Below are 26,214 nucleotides of genomic sequence, written 5' to 3'. Positions count from 1 at the left end.
GCAAGCCTCCAGAGCTTTAATGGGGAGGAGAGGCCGAGCCTGGGGTCTCTGCCGCCGGCGACCCCTTGGCCCGCATGGACTTGTCGATCCACTTGAGGAAGGCAGTGACCTTGGTGTAGACCCCATACTTCCCTTTCCTTGCGCACCCTTCTCCCCAGCTGACAATGCCCGTCACAAAGTAGGTGTCCTTGAACCGGGTGACATGGGGGCCACCACTGTCCCCCTGGCAGGCGTCCTCCAGCTTGGCGTCGTAGCCAGCGCAGAACATGTTCTGGGTGATGGTGAAGCTGCTGGACAGCTTGCAGGTGTTGCGGTCCACGTAGGGCACCTCCAGCATCTTGAGAGTGCTGGACGGCCGGCCCTTCTCGTGGGTGCGCCCAAACCCGCTCACGATGCCCGTCTTCTGCGTCATCAGGGTGGCCTCTGCCCAGTCCTTCTGGGGCAGGCAGGCAGGGGCCACGTTCATGCGGAAGGTGATGGGTGTCTTCAGCCTCAGGACGGCGATGTCAAAGTCGTAGGTCTCCCTCACGAACTTGTTGTGCTTGACTACCACCTCCACCTCGTGGGCCATCTCGTTGCCCTCCTCCTTCTCCGTGTTCCGGTCCCCTGGAACCGGAGAGGACATCACAGTGTCAGTTCCCTGGGGACGGCATTTGCATGCCAGCTACTTTAAAAGAACGGTTTGTGATTGAGAAATGGTCTGTGGCCACATCTGAAACCGAAACACGGGAGAGTGGACAGAGAGCACTTGAAAATGACCTTCCACGTCCCTCCTGGGTGCCAGGACCTGGTGTCCCTCCTGGGTGCCAGGACCTGGTGTCCCTCCTGGGTGTCAGGACCTGGTGTCCCTCCTGGGTGTCAGGACCTGGGTATCCCTGTCCGGTATCAGGACCTGGTGTCTCTCCTGGGTGCCAGGACCTGGTGTCCCTCCTGGGTGTCAGGACCTGGGTATCCCTGTCCGGTATCAGGACCTGGTGACCCTCCTAGATGTCAGGACCTGGGTATCCCTGTCTGGTATCAGGACCTGGTGTCTCTCCTGGGTGCCAGGACCTGGTGTCCCTCCTAGATGTCAGGACCTGGTGTCCCTCCTGGGTGCCAGGACCTGGTGTCCCTCCTGGGTGCCAGGACCTGGTGTCCCTGCTCACATTCCAGCTAATTCAGGGCGTCAGGTCCTCTTGATTCTCCAGGCTTTCAGCTGGTATCCCGTAGTGCTCAGTGTGCCAGGCCCTGTCCAGGTGCTGGGGAGCTAAATGTCCAGACCTGGGCTGTGTGACAGGCCGAGCACCTGGAAAGAGGTGTGTCTGAGCCGGGAGGAATTGTGAATCTCTTAGAATGGAAAGAAAGGGGCTGAGCGTCTTGTTTAATTGCACATTGAAATGTCAGCATTTGGGGTACAGGGGTTAAATCAGATATGATGATAAAATCAACTCCACCCGTTCCTATGGACTGACGAGACGTGTGACAGAGACTTTAACATTACTGTGACATTTCAGGTGCACTGGTGGCTTGCACTGGGTTTTCCCTGGGCAGCTCTAGAGTCTGTAGAGACAGACTTTAACCAAACGACCCACAGACCCCACAGACGAAAGTAGGAGGTAGGAGGCTCGGGGCGTGTGGCAGAGGGAGGAGGAGGGAGGCCAGGAGGGCTCTGCAGGCACAGCCGGCCACAGGAGAAGGGCCCTGAGGTTCTGGGAGGGGCTGCAGGTCAGCGGCGCCCACCCCTCTCCCACTGCTTCCTCCCCTTCGCCTGAGACGCCTCGCCCGCCACCTCTGGACCGGCGGCCAGGAACAATCTGTTCTAGAGGGGCTGACGGGGGAGGCTGGGAGGCGGTGCCGGCGCGTGGACAGGGGTCACTTACCTACCCTCACCTTGAATCTCTTGGCTTGGTGCAGACAGTGGGCTGCGGTGAGGACATGGAAGGGGCTCAGGATGGTGCCCCCACAGAACCCCTCGTTTTCCTCGTCGATGAGGAGAGCCTGCAGCAGTGAGACTCAGTCAGCCACCCGGGTGACACAGGCCCTGAGGACAGACTGGACACTTTCAAGGAGAGCTGGCCTCCTGGAGCTTCTCCGTGGGCCTGTCCCAGAGCTCTCCTTCCTGCTCCCTCTGCCCCGACAGCCAGGAGTCTTCCTCTGGGCTCTTCGGCCACTCTCCACACCCACTGGTCTTTGGAGCCCTTTCCAAAAGGGCCCTGGCGCTCCACACCCACCCTCTGGGGGAGGTCTCCTGGCCCGTCCCACTGCTCCAGGCCCCTTTCTAGGTCCAGGATTTCATTTTCTGCACACCCAACGCCCAGTTCTGCACCCACACCGCGAGTTCTCACTGAACATGTCCCAGCAGTGAGCAGGGGCTGACGCTGCCTTCCCAGGGACACCTGTCCACAGCCTAGGGCGGGGGCTCAGGTAATCTCTGCAGTCCTGCTACGGGACAGGCATCTTGCTTTGGAGCCCTGAAAACCTCCGCCCAAGTTGGGCACCTAGTCCAAAGCGAAAGGGCCAGCCATCGGCAGTGTGTCCCATGCCACATCCAGGACACACATCAGAAATCACTCATTGTTTGTAGGAGATTCAAATGTAACTTAAGTCTTGTGCTTTTTTTTTTTCTTCTTAAATTGGCCAACCCTAAACCAGTGATTTTTATTTCTATGTTTTTACTTTTGAGCATAAATGGATGTGCTTTTCTCTAAGGTACTTTCTGATACTGTCTCCCTCCTTAGGAATTTTTAGGTATTTGAGTTATTAAAAAAAATTAGAAATGAAACAAGGACGTGACTTTCTTCCTCACCCTTGGAGGCGGGAGTGGACTGCTCACCTGCTGCCAGGTGCGGCCTGACCCTTACCGGCAGGTTTTCAGACTAGGCCTTTCTGCCTTTCCGTCCTTCCCAGAACAGGGCGGCCCTGGGCATGGAGGGCCAGCAGCGAGGACGCCCGAGGCGCGATGGGTGGCAGACAGGGAACACACCGTGCCCCAGCCTCCTGCAGGCCGTGGCTCGCGTGCTGGGTGGGGAGCCCTTGCCCAGTGGGACTCTGCCTGAATGGAGGGCCACTCCCCAGGTGCTGAGCAGGAGGGGCCCAGCTGCGCCTTCCCAGAGCTGCTCAGGACAGTTACCTGCCAAGGACACTCCCCCTCTTCACAGTCCCGGCCACCCACGATCCGAACGAGGTTCCTGCTGTCCTTCTGGTAGGTCTGGTTGAGGTTGAGCAAGTTGGAGGGGTCCTGGGTGGGAGGCAGGCTGTCCAGGCCACTCCAGGCCCGCGTGGTGTTCCTGGGCATAGCCTCGCTGCTGTTGGCAGCTGGGCCCGCTGACCTCTTCCTGCGTCCCAGAGTGAGCTTCCCACAGGGGAAGAGGTCTGAAAGAGGCACAGCAGGGCCTCAGCAGAGCCAGGCTCCCGCACCCCTCGGCCCCAGCTGGAGTCTGGGCAGACGGACTCTGGTGGTGCTTGGTAGGTGGTGGCTAGGTGGTGGCGGAGTATCTGCATGGGGCTCACCTCACCCTGAGCTCTAGTCGCAGCGGGAGCAGAAGGAGAGGTGCACAGCTGCCTGCAACTGGCAACGGCACCAACAAGTAAGGTCGGCGTGGGGGACGGGCAGAGGGGGCGCCTGCAGGACGAGGCAAGAGGCCCGTGGAGAGTCCAGAGGACTGGCTTCCACGGGGGTGCCCTGGACTGTTCTGATTTTGCTGTATGCTTGAAATTTTTCCTCATGAAGTGTCAAATTAAAACCCAGTGTCCAGGCAGGAAAGCAGCCGTGGGCAGGAAGCACAGGCAAGCAGCCTGCAGCCAAGCCAGGGAGCCCAGAGCCGAAGTGGCTTTGTGGGGCCCCATCTGCTACTTCCTGGCTCCTGCAGGGACCCAAGGGCAGGGCCACGTATTTAAACCCTCCCTTCCCACATCATTTGCAGGGGACCCAAAGCAGAGAGGAGGGCGTCCCTGCAGAGCCAGAATGAAGAGAAGGGGACGCAGCAGCGGGACGGGACAGCAACCCCTGTGCTTGTCAGGGCTGGCTGGGAGCGGGTGCCTTTCCCTGGCCCGGGCGGGGCCTGGCAGCCGCCCACCTGCAGGGTGCTTGGGAGTGTTCCCTGGAAGCAGGCCCCTCTTCCTACACTTGCTGGCTCTGGAGGGTGTTTGTACACCTCCTTTCACACTCTAGGACAAGACCAGAGCTTCCTGCGTTAGGAAGTGGTTTGCTGGTCTTTCTTTCTCTTTCTTCCCTCTTTTTGGGGCATTGGGATGAAACCCAAGGACCTTGCACATACTGGGCAAGTGTTCTACCACCGAGTCATACTCCACAGCCCCTTGTTTTAATTGATTTGTGAATATTCCTGCAATCAAAAAAAAAAAACCAAAAAAAAAAAACAACTGTATGCATGTCAAGAAATGGCTTCAATTAAACTATTTCTGCATCAGCTGAAGCTTAAAACTTCATTATCCAAATGTATGATAGATGATATGTCAAGATCAATGTAATGTTTTGAGCAACTAATAAATTTCTGATGTTTAAAACAAAACAGAACACTTCATTATCAACCGGGTATAGTGGCTCACAACTATAATCCCAGTGGCTCAGGAGGCTGAGGCAGGGCAATTGCAAGTTCAAAGCCAGCCTCAGCAACTTAGCAAGGCCATAAGCAGCTTAATGAGACCCTGTCTCTAATAAAATATAAAAAAAGGCCGGGAATACAGCTCAGTGGTTAAGCAGGTTCAATCCCCAGTACCAAAAACAAAACAAACAAAACAAACCACAAACAAAAAAAAAGAAAACAAAAACTTCATTATCAATGGAAACCAACTTGCATTCCTTTCTTTTTGAGGGTTTCATGTTACATAATTGAAGTAAACTTTGAAGGATATATTTGGGACCTTCATTTTTCGTGATTACTAATTTTTGAAATAAACTGTTTCACTGAGAAGAATATGACACAGTAATGAGTCCCCTGGGGAAGTCAAGTCTCTGGATGGGGGTGTGTCACCGGGCTCCGACTGGAACCTCATGGGTGCCTGGTCACCTGGCTCTATGACAGGCAGCCCGCCCACTGCTTCCCTATCTCGCCCAGGTGATGCCTCAGGAGAGGGGGGCCAGCAGGGGCCTCGAGAGCTAGAGGGGTGGCCCCGAGGGCAGACCCCTCAGGTCCCTAGTGCCCTTGTCCCTAGCCCGGTGGGTCCTGAGCCTGCTCTGCATTCGCTGCTCTCTGGGAGCCTCATGAGCACTGGCCCCAGTGCTGATCATCACACTCCCAGTGTCCAGCTCTTTCCAAGTGAGAGGAAAATTGAACTCTGCCTCCCCCCCCCCCCCCCGCAGAGTGCCCGGCAGGAGTCACCTCTTTCCAGAGCCACGTCCACCCCGCAGGCAAGTGGGAGTGAAGAACAGGTCAGCCAGCACAGCTGCTCGCAGGACCACTGGGCTTCAGCCCTGGTGCCAGGCTGTGGCTCTCTTGGCAACCCACCCGGCCCAGCAGGAGGCCCTGCCCTGCTCATGGCACGTGCTCCTGGTCCGATGCCACCAGCTCTATGGCTCAGGAGCCCTGTGTGGCCTCAGGTCCTCCTACCTGTGGAGATACAGGACTTGCCGTCGTCACCGAGGGTGTACCCACTGGCGCAGGAGCACACCACTGAGTTCTGCATTTCCTGGCAAAACTGGTCGCAGTCCCCGTTGTCCAGGCTGCAGAGTTTCCGTGCGACTGTGGGCAGAGGAAACCGCTGCAGCGGCAGGAGGGACCCACTCCAGCCGCCACCCATCCTGACCCACAGGGCCCCTGCAGGAACGGTGCTCATGGAGCAGCCAAGTGAGGTGGCCGCTCCACCTGCGGCCTGCCCCCTAGGCCACGGAGGGACCCCTGGCATTCACACAGGTTCTGCACTGCCCTAAAGAAACCCAAGCTGTCCAGTGAAAGGCTACAAGGTGGACAGAGGTCCCAAGGGCCGGGTGGTGTGGACTGAGGTCAGGACGCTCGCTCCAGGGACCAGGGACCAGGGCAGTTCCAGGCCGGGGCTCAGAGCCCCTGCAGCCAAGGCCAGGAGGCTGCCTGTGGAACTGAGCTTCTGGACCATGGGAGCTCCGCAGGCCTGGGGGTCTCATGCTCATCCAGGGTCAGGCCCACACCTTACCCTGCCAGGCAGACAGCTGGAAGCCTTGCTCCTCCACAGAGGCTGGGCCCTGGCACGTGGGAGAGTCTAAGAGGAGTTACTTTCCCTTCAACTTCCTTCCACTCCTGTGGCCACTAGATCCAGACAGGTCCCCACGGTGGCCTCCTGTGTTCTCTGCGAGGGCTGCATGCATCCTGCGCAGCCTGAGAGCCTTGCTGTTTGGTGGGGTGCCTTCAGCCCCAACTCTCTCCCTTCACCCATCATTATCAGTGGAACAGTTGCTGGGCACTGACCACCACTGCACACCCCGGACCCTGCTGTGGACACCTGTGCTCACAGCTCTGGGACTCTGGGGGCTCGGCAAGGGCATGGGCCTGTGGGGGGGCCTGTCAGGAGCTGGAGAACTGCTCCAGCACAGGCAGGAGAAGGGCAGCTGTGCAGAGTGGGCCTGAGGGCACCTGACCTCTGGCTGTGTGACCCAGGTATTTAGCTAAGCCGCAGGGCCTCAGTGGGATGGCAAAGTCACCTCAGAGGCCTGTGAAGCTCCTGACAGGGTACCCACAAGCCATGCGCTGCTGTCAATCGCCAGCCTGTCCATCACACCTAAAGCCTGGTGGGGCCGACCTCTCACAGCCAGCAGCAGCAATGGGGGAAGAGCTTCCGGGGGGTGGGGCTGCCAGTACTGGCTGAATCCAACCCAATTCACACTGTGGTCCCATTTGGGTTTGGATGAAAAGGTGATTACAATGTAAAAGGTCGACATGACGCAAGTAGAAAGCACTTGTGAGCTCTGGGAGACTTCTTCCTATCGCGTCTGAGTCAGCTGAATGGTTTGCAGGCAGGGGCCTGGACTTTAACGGAATGAGACATGACTGATATTACTAAAGTATAGCAATTTAAAAGACATGCGTACCTGTTTAAGTCATGGATAGGCATGTCTTCTAAATTATGAACAATCTTCAGAACATGTTCTTGGATTGGATTACTTCAGGACTTTCTCCAGTGCTAAACGCCATCAAAAGCCTACCGACCAAGAAAATCCCAGGACAAGATGGATTCTCAGCCGAGTTCTACAAGACCTTCAAAGAAGAATTAACACCAATACTTCCCAAAGTATTCCATGGAATAGAAAAGGAGGGAACCCTTCCAAGTGCATTCTATGAGACTAATATCACCCTGATACCAAAACCAGACAAAGACACATCAAGGAAAGGAAACTTCAGACCAATATCCCTGATGAACACAGATGCAGAAATCCTGGCAAATCGCATACCAAAACATATTAAAAAGATCCTGCACCACGATCAAGTGGGGTTCATCCCAGGGATGCAGGGTTGGTTCAACATACGGAATCAGTAAACGTAATTTATCACATCAATAGATTTAAAGACAAGAATCATATGATCATCTCAATAAATGCAAATAAAGCATCTGACAAAATACAGCACAACTTCATGTTCAAAACACTAGAAAAACTAGGGACAGTAGGAACACACCTCAACACTGTAAAGACTATCTATGCTAAACTCAAGGCCAGCATCATTCTCAATGGAGAAAAATTGGAAGCATTCCTTCTAAAAACTGGAACAAGGCAAGGATGCCCTCTTTCACCACCTCTATTCAACATCATCCTTGAAACTCTAGCCAGAGCAATTAGACAAAAGAAAGAAATTAAAAGGATATAAATAGGTAAAGAAGAACTCAACCTATCACTATTTGCTGATGACATGATTCTAAGTCTAGAAGATCCAAAAAATTCCACCAGAAAACTTTTAGGCCTAATAAATGAATTCAGCAAAGTAGCAGGATATAAAATCAACACCATAAATCAAACACATTCCTATACATCAGCAATGAGTCCACTGAAAGAAAAATTAAGAAAACTACTCCATTCACAATAGCCTCAAGAAAAAAAATACTTGGGAATCAGCCTAAAAAAGAGGTGAAAGACCTCTACAATGAAAACTACAGAACACTAAAGGAAGAAATTGAAGAACACCTCAGAAGATGGAAAGATCTCCTATGCTCCTGGATAGGCAGAATTAATGTTGTCAAGATGGCCACACTACCCAAAGCATTATACAGGTTTAATGCAATTCCTACTAAAATCCCAATTACAGTCTTCATAGAAATAGAAAAAAAATCATGAAATTTATTTGGAAAAATCAGAGACCCAGAATAGCTAAAGCAATCCTTAGCAAGAAAAGTGAAGCAGGAGGCATCACAACACCAGACCTTAAAGTATACTACAGAGCCATAGTAACAAAAATGGCAGGGTATTGGCACCAAAACGGACTGGTAGACCAATGGTACAGAATAGAGGACACAGGGACTAACACATAAATACAGTTATCTCATACTAGACAAGGGTGCCAAAAATATTCACTGGAGAAAAGATAGCCTCTTCAACAAATGGTGCTGGCAAAACTGGAAATCCATATGTAGCAAAATGAAACTAAACATCTATCTCTCACCCTGCACAAAAATAAACCCAAAGTAGATCAAAGGTGCCTAATAGAAGAAAAAACAGGCCCAAATCTTCACCATGTTGGCCTAGGATCTGACTTCCTTAACAAGACTCCTAAAGCACAAGAAGTTATATCAGGAATCAGTAAGGACTGGGGATGTGACTCAAGCAGTAGCGCGCTCACCTGGCATGCGTGCGGCCAGGGTTCGATTCTCAGCACCACATACAAACAAAGATGTTGTGTCCGCCGAAAACTAAAAAATAAATATTAAAATTCTCTCTCTCTCTCTCTCTCCTCTCTCTATCTTTAAAAAAAAAGGAATCAATAAATGGAATGGATTCAAATTAAAAAAAAATTCTTCTCAGCAAAGGAAACAATAAAGTGAGAAGAGAGCCTACATATTTGGAGAAAAGTTTTACCACATGCACCTTCAATAAAGCACTAATCTCTAGGATATACAAAGAACTCAAAAAACTTAACACCAATAAATAAATAAATAAATAAATAACCCAATCAATAAGTGGGCTAAGGAACTGAACAGACACTTCACAGAAAAAGAAATACAATTGATCAACAAATATATGAAAAAGTGTTCAGCTTCTGTAGCAGTTAGAGAAATGCAAATCAAAACTACTCGAATATTTCATCTCACTTCTGTCAGAATGGCGATCATCAAGGATACAGGCAACAACAAATGTTGGCGAGGATGTGGGGAGAAGGCACACTCAAACATTGCTGGTGGGTCTGCAAATTAGTGCAACCACTATGGAAAGCAGTATGGAGATTCCTCAGAAAACTGGGAATGGAACCACCATTTCACCCAGCTATCCCACTCCTTGGTTTATACCCAAAAGGACTTAAAATCAGCATACTATACTGACGCAGCCATATCAGTGCTTATAGTAACTCAATTCACAATAGCTAGGCTACGGAACCAACCTAGGTGTCCCTCAGTAGATGAATAGATACAGAAAATGTGGTATATATACTCAATGGAATATTACTCGGTTTTAAAGAAGAGTGAAATTATGGTATTTGCCAGTAAATGGAGAATATCATGCTAAGTGAAATAAGCCAATCCCACAGAACCAAAGGATGAATGTTTTCTCTAATATGCAGATGCTAATTCACAATAAGGTGGGGGCACTAGAGAATTACCTTAGATTAGGTAGAGGAAATGATGGTAGGTGAGGGGAGGGGATGTGGAGATAGGAAAGATAGTAGAAGGAAGCAGACATTATTACGTATGTATATATGTGACTGCATGACCAATATGATTCTGCAACATGTACATGCAGAAAAATGAAATCATATCCCATTTATGTAAGATATAGCAAAGTGCATAAATGCATTCTATAGTCATGTACAACTAATTAAAACAAATAAAAATTTTTTTAAAAAGACAGCCATATGTTTCTTTTTAGGGAAACCTGGCCTTATAATAACATATTTTTGTTAAAATCATTAATCATATTGGAGAAGACTCAGTGACGCTCCCATGTGGAAGGGATTAAATGTATCAAAACTTTGTAACTAGCTAATATCAAATATCCCTTGTTGTTGTTTGCAATTACAAATCTAAGTAGAAGGAGGTGATTCTGGATCCTTGCTCCAGGCTATAAGGGCCTGAAGAGCAGAGTACACCCTTCTATCCAGGCTTGGTGGGTGCTCTGTGGTCCCTCTCAGAGCAGCAGAGAGACACTGTACCCTGACCTTGGGCAGTTTGGAAGTCACAGGCTCTGTGTTTAGGGCTTCCTGCAGGGGCACTGGATAACAGAGCACAGACTTCAACAACTAGAAGTAACTCAAGTCATCTCATCATGGATTTCCCTCCTTCTCTCCTCCCACCTCCCACCTACAGGCATTTCTGCTCTGAAGATAGCCAAGCAGAGGGACTTACAGAGTTCGCAGTTTTTGCCTTCGAATCCATCCAGGCAGGAGCAGGAGTACTCTCCGAGCCCATCTTTACACTTTCCCTGATTCTGGCAAGGATTGCTATCACACTGGTCACCATCTGCAAAGAGAGGGTTGGCACCAAGCCTGCAGGCATGACCATCCCAGACGAACTTGAGCTTGGCATGGCCGGCCACGGGCACGTGCCCATAGACAGCTCGAGCTAGCTTCTGCTGCTCTGGGAACACTGTCTTTGGACTGTGTTGCCCCCCTTGGAGGCCCTGCCTCACTGGCCCTTGACTGCCCCCTAGTTCTGTCAAGATGTTTTACAGTGTGTCTATGGCCAGCGTGGCCCTCTGGCTGGTGGCTGCAGTGGTCACCTGAAGAAAAGGCTTCTGAGCTAAGCATTGACAAGAGGGTGTCGGGTTCCACTTCCACGTGACCTGGGGTGGAAGAGGAAACAGAGACTCCCATCCAGCCCTGGCATGGGCTTCCCAATTCTTGGTGGAAGTTCAGCACCTGATGCAGAGCTGGGTCATCTGCCATTTGAGAAACTTCGAGACTGTTTTCAGTAGTCACCATTAACACCTTCTTATGCGCTGGAAGATTTAGATCAGGCTGGCTAGCTTGTTAGGAAATCCAATCTTTCAGATTCTGTTTTTTGCTTTCATGTAATACACTTATATTAAAAAAAATACCGTGGAATTTGGTATCCTCAAATAAGAATAAACTGATTAAAATATACATTTGAGCTGGGTGATGTGGCATGAACCTATGGTCCCAGCTACTCAGGAAGCTGAGGCTAGAGAATCACTTAAGCCCAGGAGTTTGAGACAAGCCTGAATGACATAGTGAGACTTCATCTCAAAAAGAAAAAAAAAAATCTTGCTGGGCCTGGTGGTACATCCCAGTAATCCCGACTATTCAGGATGCTGAGGCAGGAGGATTTCAAGTTCAAGGTTAGCCTGGGCCATTTATATCTTAAAATATAAAGAGGGTGGGAATGTAGCTCAGTGGTAAAATGCCCCTGGGCTCAATTCCCAGTATGAAAAATCTATAGTTGAGTAAATAAAACTAGAATTAATAAAAATCACTATAAAAATAATATCAAATAACTATTGTGGGAACACCCAAAGAGCAAACATCTTAAATGTGTGAGATTTTAAATAGGAGCAGGGAGGATATTCACCAAGTATTTTAGAAAGTCAAATAAGATCTCTCAGCATTTAAATATCCCAATGAGCCTCTCCCACTTAAGAGTAAAACAGAAAACACCTCACCTTTGTATTTGTTCCAGAATTCATTCTAAAATAAAACAAACATTTAGAAATGCATTAGGAAAGCAGACATTTCATGCCATTCACTCCGCAGCTGCAACTCAGGGAGGAAAGAATTGTTCTAGAATCACCTGATCTAAAGGGGAAAGGAGGGGCTGGGGTGGTGGCTCCGTGGTAGAGCGCTCGCCTTGCACCTTAGAGACCCTGGGTTCGATCCTCAGCACCACATAAAAATAAATAAACAAAATAAAGGTGTTGTGTCAATGTATAACTAAAAAACATTTAAAAATTATAAAGGGGAAAGGATAGGAATCTTCTCTATTAGTAGATGTGGCTTAGTTTGTCTTAAATCAAACATTTTTGTTGAACTTTCAAGTTAATCATCAAAACCCAGATTGTGCCAAGAACAATCATTCTGTTTCCCAGCCCTTGCTGATGAGTGAGGTTTACTTAGGCTGTCTGGTGGTCACAATCACCCCATCGCTTAGAGAAGTGCTGTCACCAGGCTCCTGTGACACGGAGACACTCAGTCTTGGTCTGTCTGTCTGGGTTGGCTCCGTAGGCCCCCCACAGGCCCCCCCACAGACCCCCCCACAGGCCCCCCCAAGGCCCCCCACAGGCCCCCCCACAGGCGCCCCCACAGGCCCCCCACAGGCCCCCCACAGGCCCCCCACAGGCCCCCCCACAGGCCCCCCCACAGGCCCCTTCACAGGCGCCCCCACAGGCCCCCCACAGGCCCCCCACAGGCCCCCCCAAGGCCCCCTCACAGGCCCCCCCACAGGCGCCCCCACAGGCGCCCCCACAGGCCCCCCCACAGGCCCCCCCACAGGCCCCCCCACAGGCCCCTTCACAGGCCCCCCAAGGCCCCCCACAGGCCCCTCACAGGCCCCCCCACAGGCCCCCCACAGGCCCCCCACAGGCCCCTTCACAGGCCCCCCCACAGGCCCCCCCACAGGCCCCCACAGGCCCCCCCACAGGCCCCCCCACAGGCCCCCCACAGGCCCCTTCACAGGCCCCCCACAGGCCCCCCACAGGCCCCCCCACAGGCCCCCCCACAGGCCCCCCCACAGGCGTCCCCACAGGCCCCCCACAGGCCCCTCACAGGCCCCCCCACAGGCCCCCCACAGGCCCCCCCACAGACCCCCCAACAGGCCCCTCACAGGCCCCCCCACAGACCCCCCACAGGCCCCCCACAGGCCCCTTCACAGGCCCCCCCAAGGCCCCCAACAGGCCCCTCACAGGCCCCCCCACAGGCCCCCCACAGGCCCCCCACAGGCCCCCCACAGACCCCCCCACAGGCCCCTTCACAGGCCCCCCCACAGGCCCCCCCACAGGCGCCCCCACAGGCCCCCCACAGGCCCCTCACAGGCCCCCCCACAGGCCCCTCCACAGACCCCCCACAGGCCCCCCCACAGGCCCCCCACAGGCCCCTCACAGGCCCCCCCACAGGCCCCCCACAGGCCCCTCCACAGGCCCCCCACAGGCGCCCCCACAGGCCCCCCACAGGCCCCTTCACAGGCCCCCCCACAGGCCCCCCACAGGCCCCCCACAGGCCCCTCCACAGGCCCCCCCACAGGCCCCTCCACAGACCCCCCACAGGCCCCTTCACAGGCCCCCCCACAGGCCCCCCACAGGCCCCTCCACAGGCCCCTCCACAGACCCCCCACAGGCCCCTCCACAGGCCCCTCCACAGACCCCCCACAGGCCCTTCCACAGACCCCCCCACAGGCCCCCCCACAGGCCCCCCCACAGGCCCTCCACAGGCCCCTCCACAGACCCCCCACAGGCCCCTCCACAGACCCCCCCACAGGCCCCCCCACAGGCCCCCCACAGGCCCCCCACAGGCCCCCCACAGGCCCCCCACAGGCCCCCCACAGGCCCGGGCATTCATTAGAACAGGGTCCTCCCAGGTGTGATTAAAAGGCTCCAGAGGGGATCATCCTGGAGTACCACAAGTCCCCGCTCACAAGCCTGTCCCCCAGAGACAGAGAAGGACACCTGCAGCCATCAGAGAGAAGGCCGGTGAGGATAAGGGGCAGAGCAGTCACAGGGGCCACATGCGCGGGGACAGGCACAAACACACTCCTCCAGCCTCTGCAGGGGAGCCAATCGGCTGATGCCTCGATTTTTGATCTGGTGTCTCCAAAACTACAAGAGAATAAATCCCTGACATTTTAAGGCATCTGGTTTGTGGCACTTCATTATGGTGGCCCTAGAAATGAATGCAGTGTCTTTTAATTTTTTTTTAATAAATCACACAGTAAAATGGACTTTTCGGGTATGATTCTATGAGTTTCAATATGTGTATATATTTGTGTAACAACTACCACCATCAGGACATGGGGCACATCTGTGCTCCCCACCTGGCACTGCCCTGCTCTGCGTCACCACAGCAAGGACTTTTTACACTGTCACATAACTGGAACCCTACATCATGTAACCTTGTGAAACGAGCCGTCATTCAGCACAGTGCCTTTGAAATCACCCAGGCCAATACATACACCAGTGGTGGGTCCCGGCACTGCCCAGTAGTGGTCCACTGCACGGCTGTCCCTGTTGTTCACTCCTTCACCCACCATGGACACTCATGTCCAGTTCTGGTAATCATGAACAGGACTGCTGTGAACATTTGTGTAGAGGTGTTTTGTGAAAACAAGGAATGGTTGTCTGCATTTGTCACCTTCAACACCACGAGAGATCAATCTCTAGTATTTAAAGCCACCCAATGTGTGGTGCTTTGTTATGGTAGCTCTGGAAATGAACGCAATGTCTGAGTTATATGGCTAACTTTGTAAAAATCTCTCCAACTCTTCAAGATGAGGGTGCTGCCGTCTTCCCCGTAGTAGCATATAAGGTTCTGGTTGCTCCACATGGTATCCAGCACTTGTCAAGGTCACTATTTCTTCCTTTCTCAGTTATAGAGGTTTTGTTGATCAATCACATTTCCGTAGTGGCCCGTCGTGTTGGTATCTTCTTATGGGCTTGCCATACATATTTTGTCTTTGGTGAGGTAGCTGTTCAAGTCTCTTCATCAAATTTACTTAGGTGTTTATTTTCTTCTTCTGAGTCATTAGCATACATATTCTAAATACAAATTTCTTTTTGGATATGTAAACTGCAAATACTTTCTTAGTGTGTAGCTTATACTTTCATTCTCTTAACTGAGCAAATGTTTTAATTTTGACAAAGTCTAGTTGTCAATTGATCATCTACCTATTTTCTTTTATGAACCCTTCTTTTGGCTGAGGCAAGAGGAGCACAAGTTCAAAGCCAGCCTCAGCAACCTAGTGAGGCCCTCAGCAATTTAGTGAGACCCTGTCTCTAAATAAAATATTTTAATCAGGGCTGGGCTGTGGCTCAGTTCACAAAAGCACCCATAGCTTGATCCCCAAACAAACAAAAACCAAATCAAACAAAACCAAAACAAACAAAAAAACAACCCAATCATTCTTTTGGTGTGTTTGGTGTTTTCTATGCAAATGGCTATGTTGTCTGTAAACAGGGTATAAGAATGGCCTTAGGCTTTGGCCTAAACAAGCCCATTTTAAAACTCCATTTTAAAATAAACCTGGCAAGTCACAGAGCTCTCTGATATGTCATCAAGCATATCCGGTTAAAAGCAAGTCACTTTCCACAACCTAGGTAAGAGGGTGAAGGCATGTGTCATTTGTAATAAAACCTGATAACAGCCAGAAGGGTATCAGGGTGGACACCACCAGACATAGGTCCTCTCTAAGATGTAAGTTTTCACTAAGAAACCTGGTAACAGCTGATAGGGATCCTAAATGCATGCAGAAGCTCCAAGATTTAGTATGAATAATGGAACAAATGAACAGACATTCAGCCAGCTGACACTGACGCACACAGCCGGAGCGCCTGGTGAGCCCCTGGACAGACAGCCCAGCTCTTCTCATCATCTGCCTGATCCTCTACGTTGTCCTCATGGCTCTCAAACTCTACAGCAGCCTCCTGACCTGGTGAGAACAGGGACCTCTCCTTACACCCTCTCCTCACCAACCGTCAGCTCCACCCCAGGAGAAGCTGTGGGTTCCTGGCCTGGTCAGGGTGAGTGAGTGGGCACCTGCTGGGTTTAAGACCTGAGACTCAAGGCTTTAAACCCAGCACTTAAGCTCAGCATGCAGAGGGAATGTCTGTGATGGGTCTGTCGTGACTAAGGGTGTTTGCAGTGCTTAGAGTTAACTAAGAATTGTTTGCTTTGACCTGATCATGTCTATTGCAGTCCCCAGCATTAAGGATTGTTGTTCCCTGATTAAGAACCTATAGAGTGGGCCGGGGTTGTGGCTCAGTGGTAGAGTGCTTGCCTAGCATGCGTGAGACACTGGGTTTGATCCTGGGAACCACAAAAAATAAAGATATTGTGTCCATCTGCAACTACAAAAATATTGGAAAAAAAGAACCTATGGAGTGAAACTGTATTAAGTGATTTGAGTGAATAAAGTATCGAAAAGGGCATCAGTGCATGGCCATTCTTTATTTCTCCCCTCGACTGCATGTCACACCTTTGCCCATTGTGACACAAGGACAGCTTTACTCCCGACTTCCTGTAAGACTTGCTGTGGCTGGGACTCCAGCACAGTGGGCAAGCAGGAGCCGGGAACCAACAGGCTGGCCTTTCCCGAGTTTCAGCAGGAAAGCACTCGCTTCTCACCATCCAGCTCCACGACACTGGTTGTCCTGTCAAGATGCCCCCTGTCACACTGAATTTTACTCCCTTTCACTCACAGTCTACCGACTGTTCTTCATCGTGAAGTTTTATGTCTAGATTAATGAGACACTTTTTTGTTGTTTTGGTACTGGCAATTGGACCCAGGGGCACTGAATTATTTATAAATGTACTAACTTCCAAATATCTGGGGATATTTCTATACTGATCATTTAGTTTAATTCCATTATGACCAGAAAACATTTCATGAGCTCACTCTTTTAAATTTGTAAGGTTTACTTAGAAAATATAATCCAGAAGAAATACAGTAATATTTAAAAATAACTCAGTTGCCAATACATGAGGATAGTGACTTCCCCATATAATTATCTTTTTAGAACTATAAGTATGGTAGGTATACAGAAGAGTGTTGGGAGATAATGCTGAGTGAAAACGGTGAACTTGAACTTGGATAAGCGTTGCAGTTATCTTCATCATTCCTTATTATTTTAGTCAGCCTTTTTGCTGTTGCAACTAAAAGAAATGACCAGCACAATTACAGAGGAGGAACAGTTGACCCAAGGCTCACAGTTTCAGAGATCTCAGTTCATAGACAGCAGGCTCTATTCCTCAGGGCTCAATGTGAGGTAGAACATCATGGTGGAAGAGGTGGCAGAGAGAAGCAGCTCATACGATGATCAGAAAGGAGAGAGAGGGAGAGGGAGAGGGAGAGAGAGAGAGAAAGGGGGAGACTCTCCACTTGCCAGATACAAATCTATTCCCTAAAGTCACGCCCTCAATGCCCACCTCCTCCAGTCACAACCAACCTGCCTTCTGCTACCACTCAGCTAATCCCATCAGGTGACTGACTCACTGATTGGGCCCAATCATTTCTCCTCTTGCATCATCCCACACATGAGCTTTTGGGGGACACCTCACATCCAAACCATAACATTCCACCTCTGACCCCCAAAAGTTCATGACCATATCACAATGCAAAATACATCTAGTCCACTTCCAATAGTCCCCATTGTCTCTACAGTTCCATGGTTGCCCCAAAGTTCAAGTCCAAAGTCTCCTGAGACTCAGGGCAAACATGCATCATGAATTCCTGTAAAAAAATCAAAAGTGATTTGCAAGTGTCCAATATATAAAGGTACACAGTGAACATTCCCTTCACAAAAAATAGAGGCATAGAAAGAGGGATAGGACCAAAGCAAGATCAAAATCCAGCTGTGCACACAAGTCCTGCTGCTCCACTTACGCCATCTGGGGCACATGGCCTGGTGACATTCTGTCCAAAGGGCTTGTGGAGCTCCACCTGGCCTTGCTGCAGTCTAAGTGCCTTTCTGTTGGTTTGTCTCTGTTCCTGCAGCTCTCCTTGGTCAGGGTCCCATGTGGCTGGCATTTTTTTAATCTTTGGGTCTCCACTGCAGCTTCCGCTTCCTTCTCACATCTTCACTTTGCCCTCTCAGGGGCTGCCCACAGGGACTCCCACTCTGGGGCACTTCCTCTGGCTTCCCAGGCCTTCCTTCGAAACATTGGTGGAAGCCTCCACGAGCCCTAATTCCAAGGCTTATACCAAGGTCTGCCACCATCCCCAGCAGCAGCCAACCCTCCAGGGACCCTGGCTGCAGCAGCCTCTGAGTGTCTGAGCTCCTTGAAAACACTTCCCGGGCCCCCTTGTGCCAGAAGGTTTCCCTATTGGTCTCTTCTCAGAGAATTTTTACCTTTATTCTCCTGAGTCTGAGATGGGTGTGGTCTTGCCAGATCCTGAGATGCCTCCAAGCCATCTTTCTTTTTGACTCTGGGCAAAGTCTTTAAAAACTGCAAATTCCTTGTCCCAGTTTTACTCTCACCTTTCAAGTAACAGTTTTTCAAATCTTTCTGCTCCTGAATATCACAATAAATTTTGGCTGAAAGCCATCAGCAACATCCATGCCACTGCCTGAATGCTCTGCTGCAGAGATTCTGAGTGTGGAAGCATTCCCCTGGTGAGCAAGCTCCCAGGGTGGCGAGGGGGGTAGGTAACAGGCACCCTGTTTCCCACCCTTAGAATGCCCTGTAATCTCTCTTAGGACCTAATAATATAGCTAATGTCTAGCTGGTATGGCACTGCCCTGAGAAGTCTGTTAGAGCCTCATCAAGCCTCCACCTTGATTGTAGGAACATAGCTCCTGGGAATAGTAGAACTTGTTTGATAGATAATTACAATGTTTCACCAAGCGCTGGTGCTCCTGGAGCTGCCCACCCAACAGTAACTTCAGGCAATGGACTTTCTTGAAAACTGCACAAAGTTGCTAATATTGCATATTGTAATTCTGAAATGTAACTGCAGAATAAGCAACCTTACTGGTACTCTGAGCAACAATGTGGTTGTGATACTAATGACCTAATGCAACCTAATGGTATAAATAAACGTAAACGCTGCCTCTTGGACAAGTAGTCACTCTGCCACCTTTCCTGCCTCTGCATCTTGTCTCTGTGTCTCCTTCATTACTCTGCTGTCTAGAAATTTCTTTCACCAGATTAAGAAGTCCATGACTTTTAAAATCAGCTTCACAGAAAGTCTCAGGGTACCAGCAAAATGCAGACAACTTCTCAGCCAGAACATAACATGAATGGCCTCTACTTCAAATTCCATTAGAGTCCTTTCATGAACCGTCCTGAGCCCTGTCTTCAATGACCACTCTCGTATTGACATTCTGGTCTTCTGAGCTCCCAACAGAATTGGCCATTAAGCTCAGCTTCTACAATCTAAAGCATTTCCAGCTTGCACTGTTACACATCTCAGAATTCCTTCCACTAATTCCAAAAAGGCCCAAAAGGTTCTGAACCACATGGGCAGGTTAGTGACAGCAATGACCCCACTCCTGGTATTGATTTGTTTTAGTCTTTTTTTTTTTTTTTTTTTTTTTTGCTGCTGTGACTAAAAGAATGACTAGCACAATTGAGGAGGAAAAGTTTATTTGCAGGATCAGCTTCAGAGGTCTCAATCCATAGACAGCTCCATTCCTCAGGGCTGAAGGTGAAGCAGAACATCATGGAGGAAGAGTGTGGCCGAGGGAAGCAGCTCACATAATGATCAGATAGCAGAGAGAGGTCTCCACTTGCCAGATACAAATATATACCCAAACCATGCCCCCAATTGTCACGTTCCATGACTAAAACATAGGGTCACTCTAGGTGAACTGGGCTGCACAAAATAATCACAGAGACAGAGAAATATCTTTTCCTTTGTGTCTGTGATGGCTCCTCTGACCTTAGGGGTCCATGGAAAGAGGGAGCCAAGGAGCATGTGCTGAACCCTTTTATTGGGGAGAAGCCATTCAAATGAGGCAAGGGGTCAGGTTTCAGGGGGTTGAGTTTAGCTTCATGATGTCTGTGGTCATCAGATTAAGGAACTCCATGCCCATGTCATGAGCCGTGTGGGGATCACAGGCCGAGCAAGTGAAAAGAGCAGAGTGAGGCCCACCCAAACAGAGGGGCCACGGTTCAGCCCACCTTGTGCGCTCAGTGCTCACAGTTCACACACACACACACACACACACAGCCCATGGCTGCCTTGCCACATATCCACATTCTCATCACTCAAGGCTAAGGGGCAGCACCCAAGACCCAAGCCCTACCTCCTCCAGACACACCCAACCTGCCTTCAATCATCACTCAATCCCATCAGGTGATTAATTCATCGATTGGGTTAAGGCTCTCACAACCTAATCATTTCTCCTTCAAACCTTCTTGCACTGTCTCATACATGTGTTTTTTTGGGACATCTCACATCCAAACCATAAGACTTACTTATTTTTGGTGCTGGAGATCAAGCTTAGGGTCTTGAACATGCTGTACTACTAAACTACACTCCAGCCCACTTTTATTATCCTTGAATATTTTTTATATTTACCTGTATTAAACAAATACTTAAAAGGAAAATAGTCCTGAAATTATTTTCTTAATAAACATTATTTATCTGGTAAGAATAAAAAAGAATTCTTAATTATTTTTCTCCCTTCTGGTGGTTGAAATGAACCACAGTCCTCAAATGGACAGCAACACAAGAATTCCCTTGAAGACCACTTTCTTTTGCAGAAATGCAAAGATGCTGGAGACACACCTTGAAGTGTGGTTATTCCCTAGATGAAAGTGCCAACTACTGTGTTTTCTAGTATATTCGTAATTACTGCATTGTCCTCCTTTGAGTTCCATGGCAGGAAATAGAATTTCTTCTCTCGTTACGGGACCCAGCTGATGTCCACGCTCATGAGCTGTGGGATGGGGCAGGACCGAAGCGGAGGCGCACAAGTTTCCCTGGGTGCACAGGGGCTCTCGTCACGGTTGAGGTGCCCCGCAAGCTCCTGCACAAAGGCAGGATCGTCCTGCGGGGGACGATGCGGCTGCGGGAGCCGCAACCTCATCTGCTCGGCTGGGTGCTAAGGAGGGCAGCTGGGTCCCCGGGTGGCCTCCAGACCCGCCAGGGCGGGCAGCTTTCCTGCGCTGGGTCCCTCCCTCCTCTCGGCGCAGAAGCCTGGGGTCGCCCACCCGGGACGACCCTCCGGCACCGGGCGCCAAGGACGCTGCTTCCTCCAAGCGGGCCTCCGCAGGCATCTGGGCCGCAGTGACCAGAAGGCTGGACAGCTGGCTCTGCGAGCCACCACGCTCTCGGCGCACCGGATGTCCCTCGCGGGGAGCGGTGCCGCAGGTGGCGTCAGGGGCGCTCCCTCCCGAGCTGGCCAGCACTGAGCGTGGGCCGCGGCGGGCAAGCGAGGCACACCGGGGCTCGGGCCGCCCCGCGGACGGCAGCCACCCCGCGCCCGCCTGCCTCGGCGCGCAGCCCGGCGGGGTCAGGGGGTGTGCTTCCCTCCGGCCGAGGCCCCGCCCCTTCCGGCGCCCGCGCAGCCCCGCTAGGACCCCAGAACGCTTCGCTTCCCTCCGGCCGAGGCCCCGCCCCTTCCGGCGCCCGCGCAGCCCGCTAGGACCCCAGAACGCTTCGCTTCCGGCCGGCTGAGGCCCCGCCCCTTCCGGCGCCCGCGCCCGCGCGCCAGCCAGCCCTCCGCGAGCTGCTAGGCAACGGTCGTCGGCTCCCGCCGCGGTGTTGAGTGGCAGGTTAGGTTTCAAGTCGCTTTCGCCACACTTAGGTCCCTCCGGCGGTTTCCCACCCGAGAGGTGCCGCAGGGAGGCCAGAAGGAGCGCCTTGCAGGGTCCAGCGTGGGGCCTGCTGGCCAGCCCGGCGCTGCAGCGCGAGACTGGACAGCGCAGCCCAGGGGTAGCACGGATCCGGATGGATCAGCCCAGGGCAGCACCGAGCCCCGGTAGCCCTGTCCAGGGGACAGCACGGAGCCCGGATAGCCCCGCCCAGGGGACAGCACGGAGCCGGGAAAGCCCCGCTCAGGGGACAGCACGGAGCCCGGATAGCCCCGCTCAGGGGACAGCACGCAGCCCGGATAGCCCCGCTCAGGGGACAGCACGCAGCCCGGATAGCCCCGCTCAGGGGACAGCACGGAGCTCGGATAGCCCCGTCCAGGGGACAGTACGGAGCCCCGATATCCCCACTCAGAGGACAGCACAGAGCCCTGATATCCCCACTCAGGGGACAGCACGGAGCTCAGATAGCCCCGTCCAGGGGACAGCACAGGGCCCTGATATCCCCACTCAGAGGACAGCACGGAGCCCGGATAGCCCCGCTCAGGGGACAGCACGGAGCCGTACAGCCCCGCTCGGGCAGCACGGAGCCTGGTGGCTCAGCCCAGGGGACAGCACATATCCCCGATAGCCCCGCCCAGGGAACAGCACAGATCCCCAATAGCCCCAAGCTCAGGCAGCACGGAGCCTGGTGGCTCAGCCCAGGGCCCCCCCGCCCGCCGCCCGGTGTCCTCCGGTGCGGGGGCCTCACCGTCAGGTCGTAGTCCTCGAAGACTTCTCGAGCTTCTTCATAAGAGCAAGTCTCTTCCAAACACTCTCTTTCGAGGTTTCCTTTCTTCATCTCTTCAAAAAGTGAATTTGCTCTCCGGGTCCTTACCAGGACATTGTTGGCTTGTTCCCGGTTAATGAACACTAGAGGACAAGGAAGGGCACAAGTCAGTGTCTCTCCATTTACCTGGTGCCCCCATCCTGCAGTACCACCACCTCGCACCTCCAGAGGCTGAGCACTCCTTCCTCAGCACCTGGGGAGTGGGGCGCTGCCAGTCTCCCTCTCCGGCTGCTACCAGCATGCCCTGGGGGAAGCCCCCATCCAGGGGACAGCCGCAGCTCACCTGCATGGCCCTCTCTGCAGAGCCACCCAAGCTCTCCTTGGCAAGCTCCTGGCTCAGAGAGCTTCCATCAGGTGTACCCTTAGGCCACTTCCTAGTGCTACCTGGCCCCACCCAGGCCCACCGCCCCTCAGGGCCTCTTTTGGTTGAGTGGGGAGTTATGAGCGGGTTTGATCTTGACCTGTAATGTATATAAAGTCAGGACACAGAATTAAAACAAGCTTTAAGAAGTGGTACTCCTCTATTTTCTACGAAATAGTACTTGCTACAGTTTTTTTTTCTATTTGCTTCTATTTTATTTCATTTTTAAATACCCACTAAATTGATTCCATGACAAAGACATGAACCGTGATCAGCTAACTTCAGTGCCCTGGGTCAGTTCATCTTTGTCCCTTCCATGCTATGTGGGGGACCCTGGGTTCCCACCTGCCTTTTTTGGGTGGGGTACCAGGGATTGAACTCAGGGGCACTCAACCACTGAGCCACATCCCAGCCCTATTTTTTTTGTTTTGTATTTTATTTTGAGACAGGGTCTCGCTGAGTTGCTTAGCACCTTGCCATTGCTGAGGCTGGCTTTGAACTCGCGATCCCCTCCTCAGCCTCCCGAGTCACTGGGGTTACAGGGGTGCGCCTAGTTCCCATCTGCTTTGCCTCTCTGTCTCCCGCTCCTCCCCTTTTCTTTGTGACATGGGAGTGAGGGGGATGTAGAGGGTGTCAGTAGCCAGGGCCAGATGGTGAGTGAGGAGGTCAAGGTGGGGCCAGACCAAGGGAGCCGGAGACGGTCTTCTGATGAGTTCAACTTCCTGCTTGTGGACACAGCAGGGACCCAATCAGACAGACACTTCTGTACTTGTGCCCCAAGCAGAGGATCCAATAGAAAAACTAAAATGTGTGGACAGGGTAGAGGGCACTCCTGAACAATAGTGAGGGGGGCATGCACAGGGAGGAGATAAGGAAATTGCAGGGACCATAAAAAGAACAGGCCAACACTCCCCATAGGACTTCTGGCTCCAGGGCCCCTTCAGAGAAGTCTGTCTCTGTCACTTTTGCAATGAACCTGCTGCTTGATTGCTGTCTGTGTCCTGTTCTTCAATTCTTTGCTGAGCAGAGACAACAAACCCAAGACTACTAGATGGACCAGGAGGACCTCCGATTCTTTTCTTGACCCTCTGTGCTTTTCTTGAACTTCCTCCCACTGAAGAGTACAGGGTCTCACCACAAAAAGGACGACTCTCCAGGTGCCACTTCCAGTAATGACTTGTTCTGAGCTCCACGTTTTCGTGCCTCACTGTGGCCCGTCACCCCTTGTCTCAGAACACCAAGCTCCTTAAGTCCAGAAGGTACAAAGAGGATCAAGCAGAGTTTCAGATACACCTCTGCCCTGTCCTGCATTTTACTGACAAGTAGAGATATGGTACTACTTCTGAGTTCCAGAGGGTGTAAAGACTCCTGCGCCGGGTCTGGTACACAGCAGGTGCTCTGTAAACGTCAGCCTCGTTCTTAGATCACTTTTTCCCCTAAATCCCCCCCTTTTAAGGACACCTATGTTATCCCAATAAAGCCAGGTTCAGACTTGTTTCTCCCACCATCAAGTGCTTGCTTTGAAGCAGAGCCCAAATGTGGGTGCTCCAATCTGTACATACTGCTGTCTCCAGGAGCAGTATCCTGCCACCTGCACACCACACAGGGCTCAGTACTATCCTTAGCCACTGAGGGAGGTGTGAGAGTGCAGTGCCCGTCCTCGAGGCACCAGGAATATCCAAGCCCTGACCAGCATTCCCCAAACTGCAACCTGTGGACCTGCTGTGGGCGGAAGACCCACGTCCTAACCCGTGCCCTGACCTTCTAATGCACACACATTGGCACACTGCTCTGGGGTCCCTCCTCCTTTCTGTGCAGCCTGCTTCCTTGAAGCCAAATTGGCACATGCTGGTTTTCCCTCTGCGTGGCCGAGCTGTAGTGATAGCTCACAGGCCTGCTCAAGAAACAGTCTCTGTGGTCCTCGGAGCAGCTCACCGTCCTGCAGGGGCCACGCCCTTCTTGGCACCCTCCCTGAGTTTCCCAGACTGTTCCACCAGGCCCCACCCGATCCACACCTCTTCCTGCCTCTTCCCTTTTGGTGAAGGTGCAGCAGTACCTGGGAGCTTGAACTGGGAGGAGGAAGTGTAAGGCACAGGGCGAGGGCATGATGCCTGAGGAAGCCAAGAAGGAGCCATAGCTGCCTGGTGGCCTCGAGCTAGAACCAGAGGTCTTTGATCCCACGGCTGGGCCTCTTGGATTTCCTCCCTTCAAGGCTCCCTTGCACCGATCTCTCCCACCATGCTAGCCCATTTCCTGTTTAGACTGTGCCCACCACTCTCATGCCCCAGGGCCTTTGCACTGGCCACCTTCCCTGTAGAGCATTCTTTCCCTGAATACCATGTGGCTCACTCCATCCCTCACCACTGGCTCTAAAGTTATCCCCATCCACATCTTTTGACCCCTTTCCCTGCTGTTTTTTGAACAGCACCACTGTCTGATTCTACACGCCTGCAGGTTTGTTGCCCTCTCAACTGGAATGCATCCTTGTGCAAAAAGACAGTCTTCCTTGTTGCAGCTGTGCCTCCACCGCCCGGCCTGAGGAGATGCGTGGGGAGTACGGGAGTGCACGGCCAGCCTCTGGCCCAGCCCTCTGGACGCAGTTAGGCCCTCTGAGGACTCTGACTCTTCCTTGGTCAGACCTGGTGCCAGCCAGTGGTCTCACTTTCTGAATTGAGGGAAACTAGGCTGGTGGTTTGAAGGCCCAGACGGGGCCGCTTCTCGGCCTGGTCCACTGTGCGGTTTGCTTTCCCAGCTGCCTGGCGCAGTCCTGGGACGGGCCTGACTCTTGGTGTTGGTGCACCCCGTGGTCGCCCAGGCGGACGCTGAGTTCTAGGAGGGCTTACTGCCACATTCTGAGTCAGGCCAAAGCTGGACCAGACCACTGTTGCGAGTGTGGACATGGAAACGCAGGTGGCTCAGCCTAGTGGCTGCGCTGGACGCAGCTGGCACCCTGTGGGCTGGACCTGTTCCATTTTACATTCAGGCCTCCTCTGGGGCCTGGGGCCTGGGCGCCTCTCCCAGTGGGAGTCATGAGTGGCGCTGGACTGTCTTGGCCTCCTCCCCGCAGCACCTCTGCCCTGCTGTCCTCATCTCTGCCCGTCTCTGCTCACCTCTACTCTGTCCTGCTGTCCCACCTCCCTCCCTTCTCTCTGTGTCTCCTCTTGTGCTTTTACCCCCCGTGACCCCCATCTGCCCATCTGACTCTCCGGCAGGAGCCGCGGTGGCCCTAACTGTGCCCTTGGCTGGGAAGGTCAGCCAGCCTGTGCCGGGCCAGAGCACCCCTGTGCACATTCCCCACTGCCTACCCTCGGCCCTCCCCTCCTCCAGCGGCCATCCTGCAGCGCAAAGGGCAGGGCACTCACCACTTCTCCCAGGCACCAGGAGGCTGGCCAGGACGGCGCTGAGCAGGCCCAGGTGCAGCAGGCTCCCCATGGTGTGGCCAAAGACAGTGGCTTCGTCCCTGCTGTGATGGGTGCCGGGTCAAGGTTCATTCAGCCTGG

At 52.4% G+C, this 26,214-nt stretch overlaps 1 protein-coding gene across 1 annotated transcript; it reads right to left on the bottom strand.

Moving 5' to 3' along the window:
* F10 (coagulation factor X) lies at positions 1 to 26,214 on the bottom strand. The gene is made up of 8 exons (XM_040281744.2): positions 26,077 to 26,214; positions 22,276 to 22,436; positions 11,726 to 11,750; positions 10,453 to 10,566; positions 5,547 to 5,678; positions 3,110 to 3,351; positions 1,860 to 1,977; positions 1 to 606 (listed from the first exon to the last, which is right to left on the bottom strand). The coding sequence occupies exons 1-8, from the start codon at positions 26,144 to 26,146 to the stop codon at positions 17 to 19; spliced, it is 1,452 nt and encodes a 483-aa protein (XP_040137678.2). The 5' UTR covers positions 26,147 to 26,214; the 3' UTR covers positions 1 to 16.

The sequence above is a fragment of the Ictidomys tridecemlineatus genome, chromosome 6, assembly GCF_052094955.1.
Source record: "Ictidomys tridecemlineatus isolate mIctTri1 chromosome 6, mIctTri1.hap1, whole genome shotgun sequence".
Lineage (NCBI taxonomy): Eukaryota > Metazoa > Chordata > Mammalia > Rodentia > Sciuridae > Ictidomys > Ictidomys tridecemlineatus.
The sequence above is the reverse complement of the archived record's forward strand: the minus strand, read 5'-3'. Positions and strand labels throughout refer to the sequence as shown.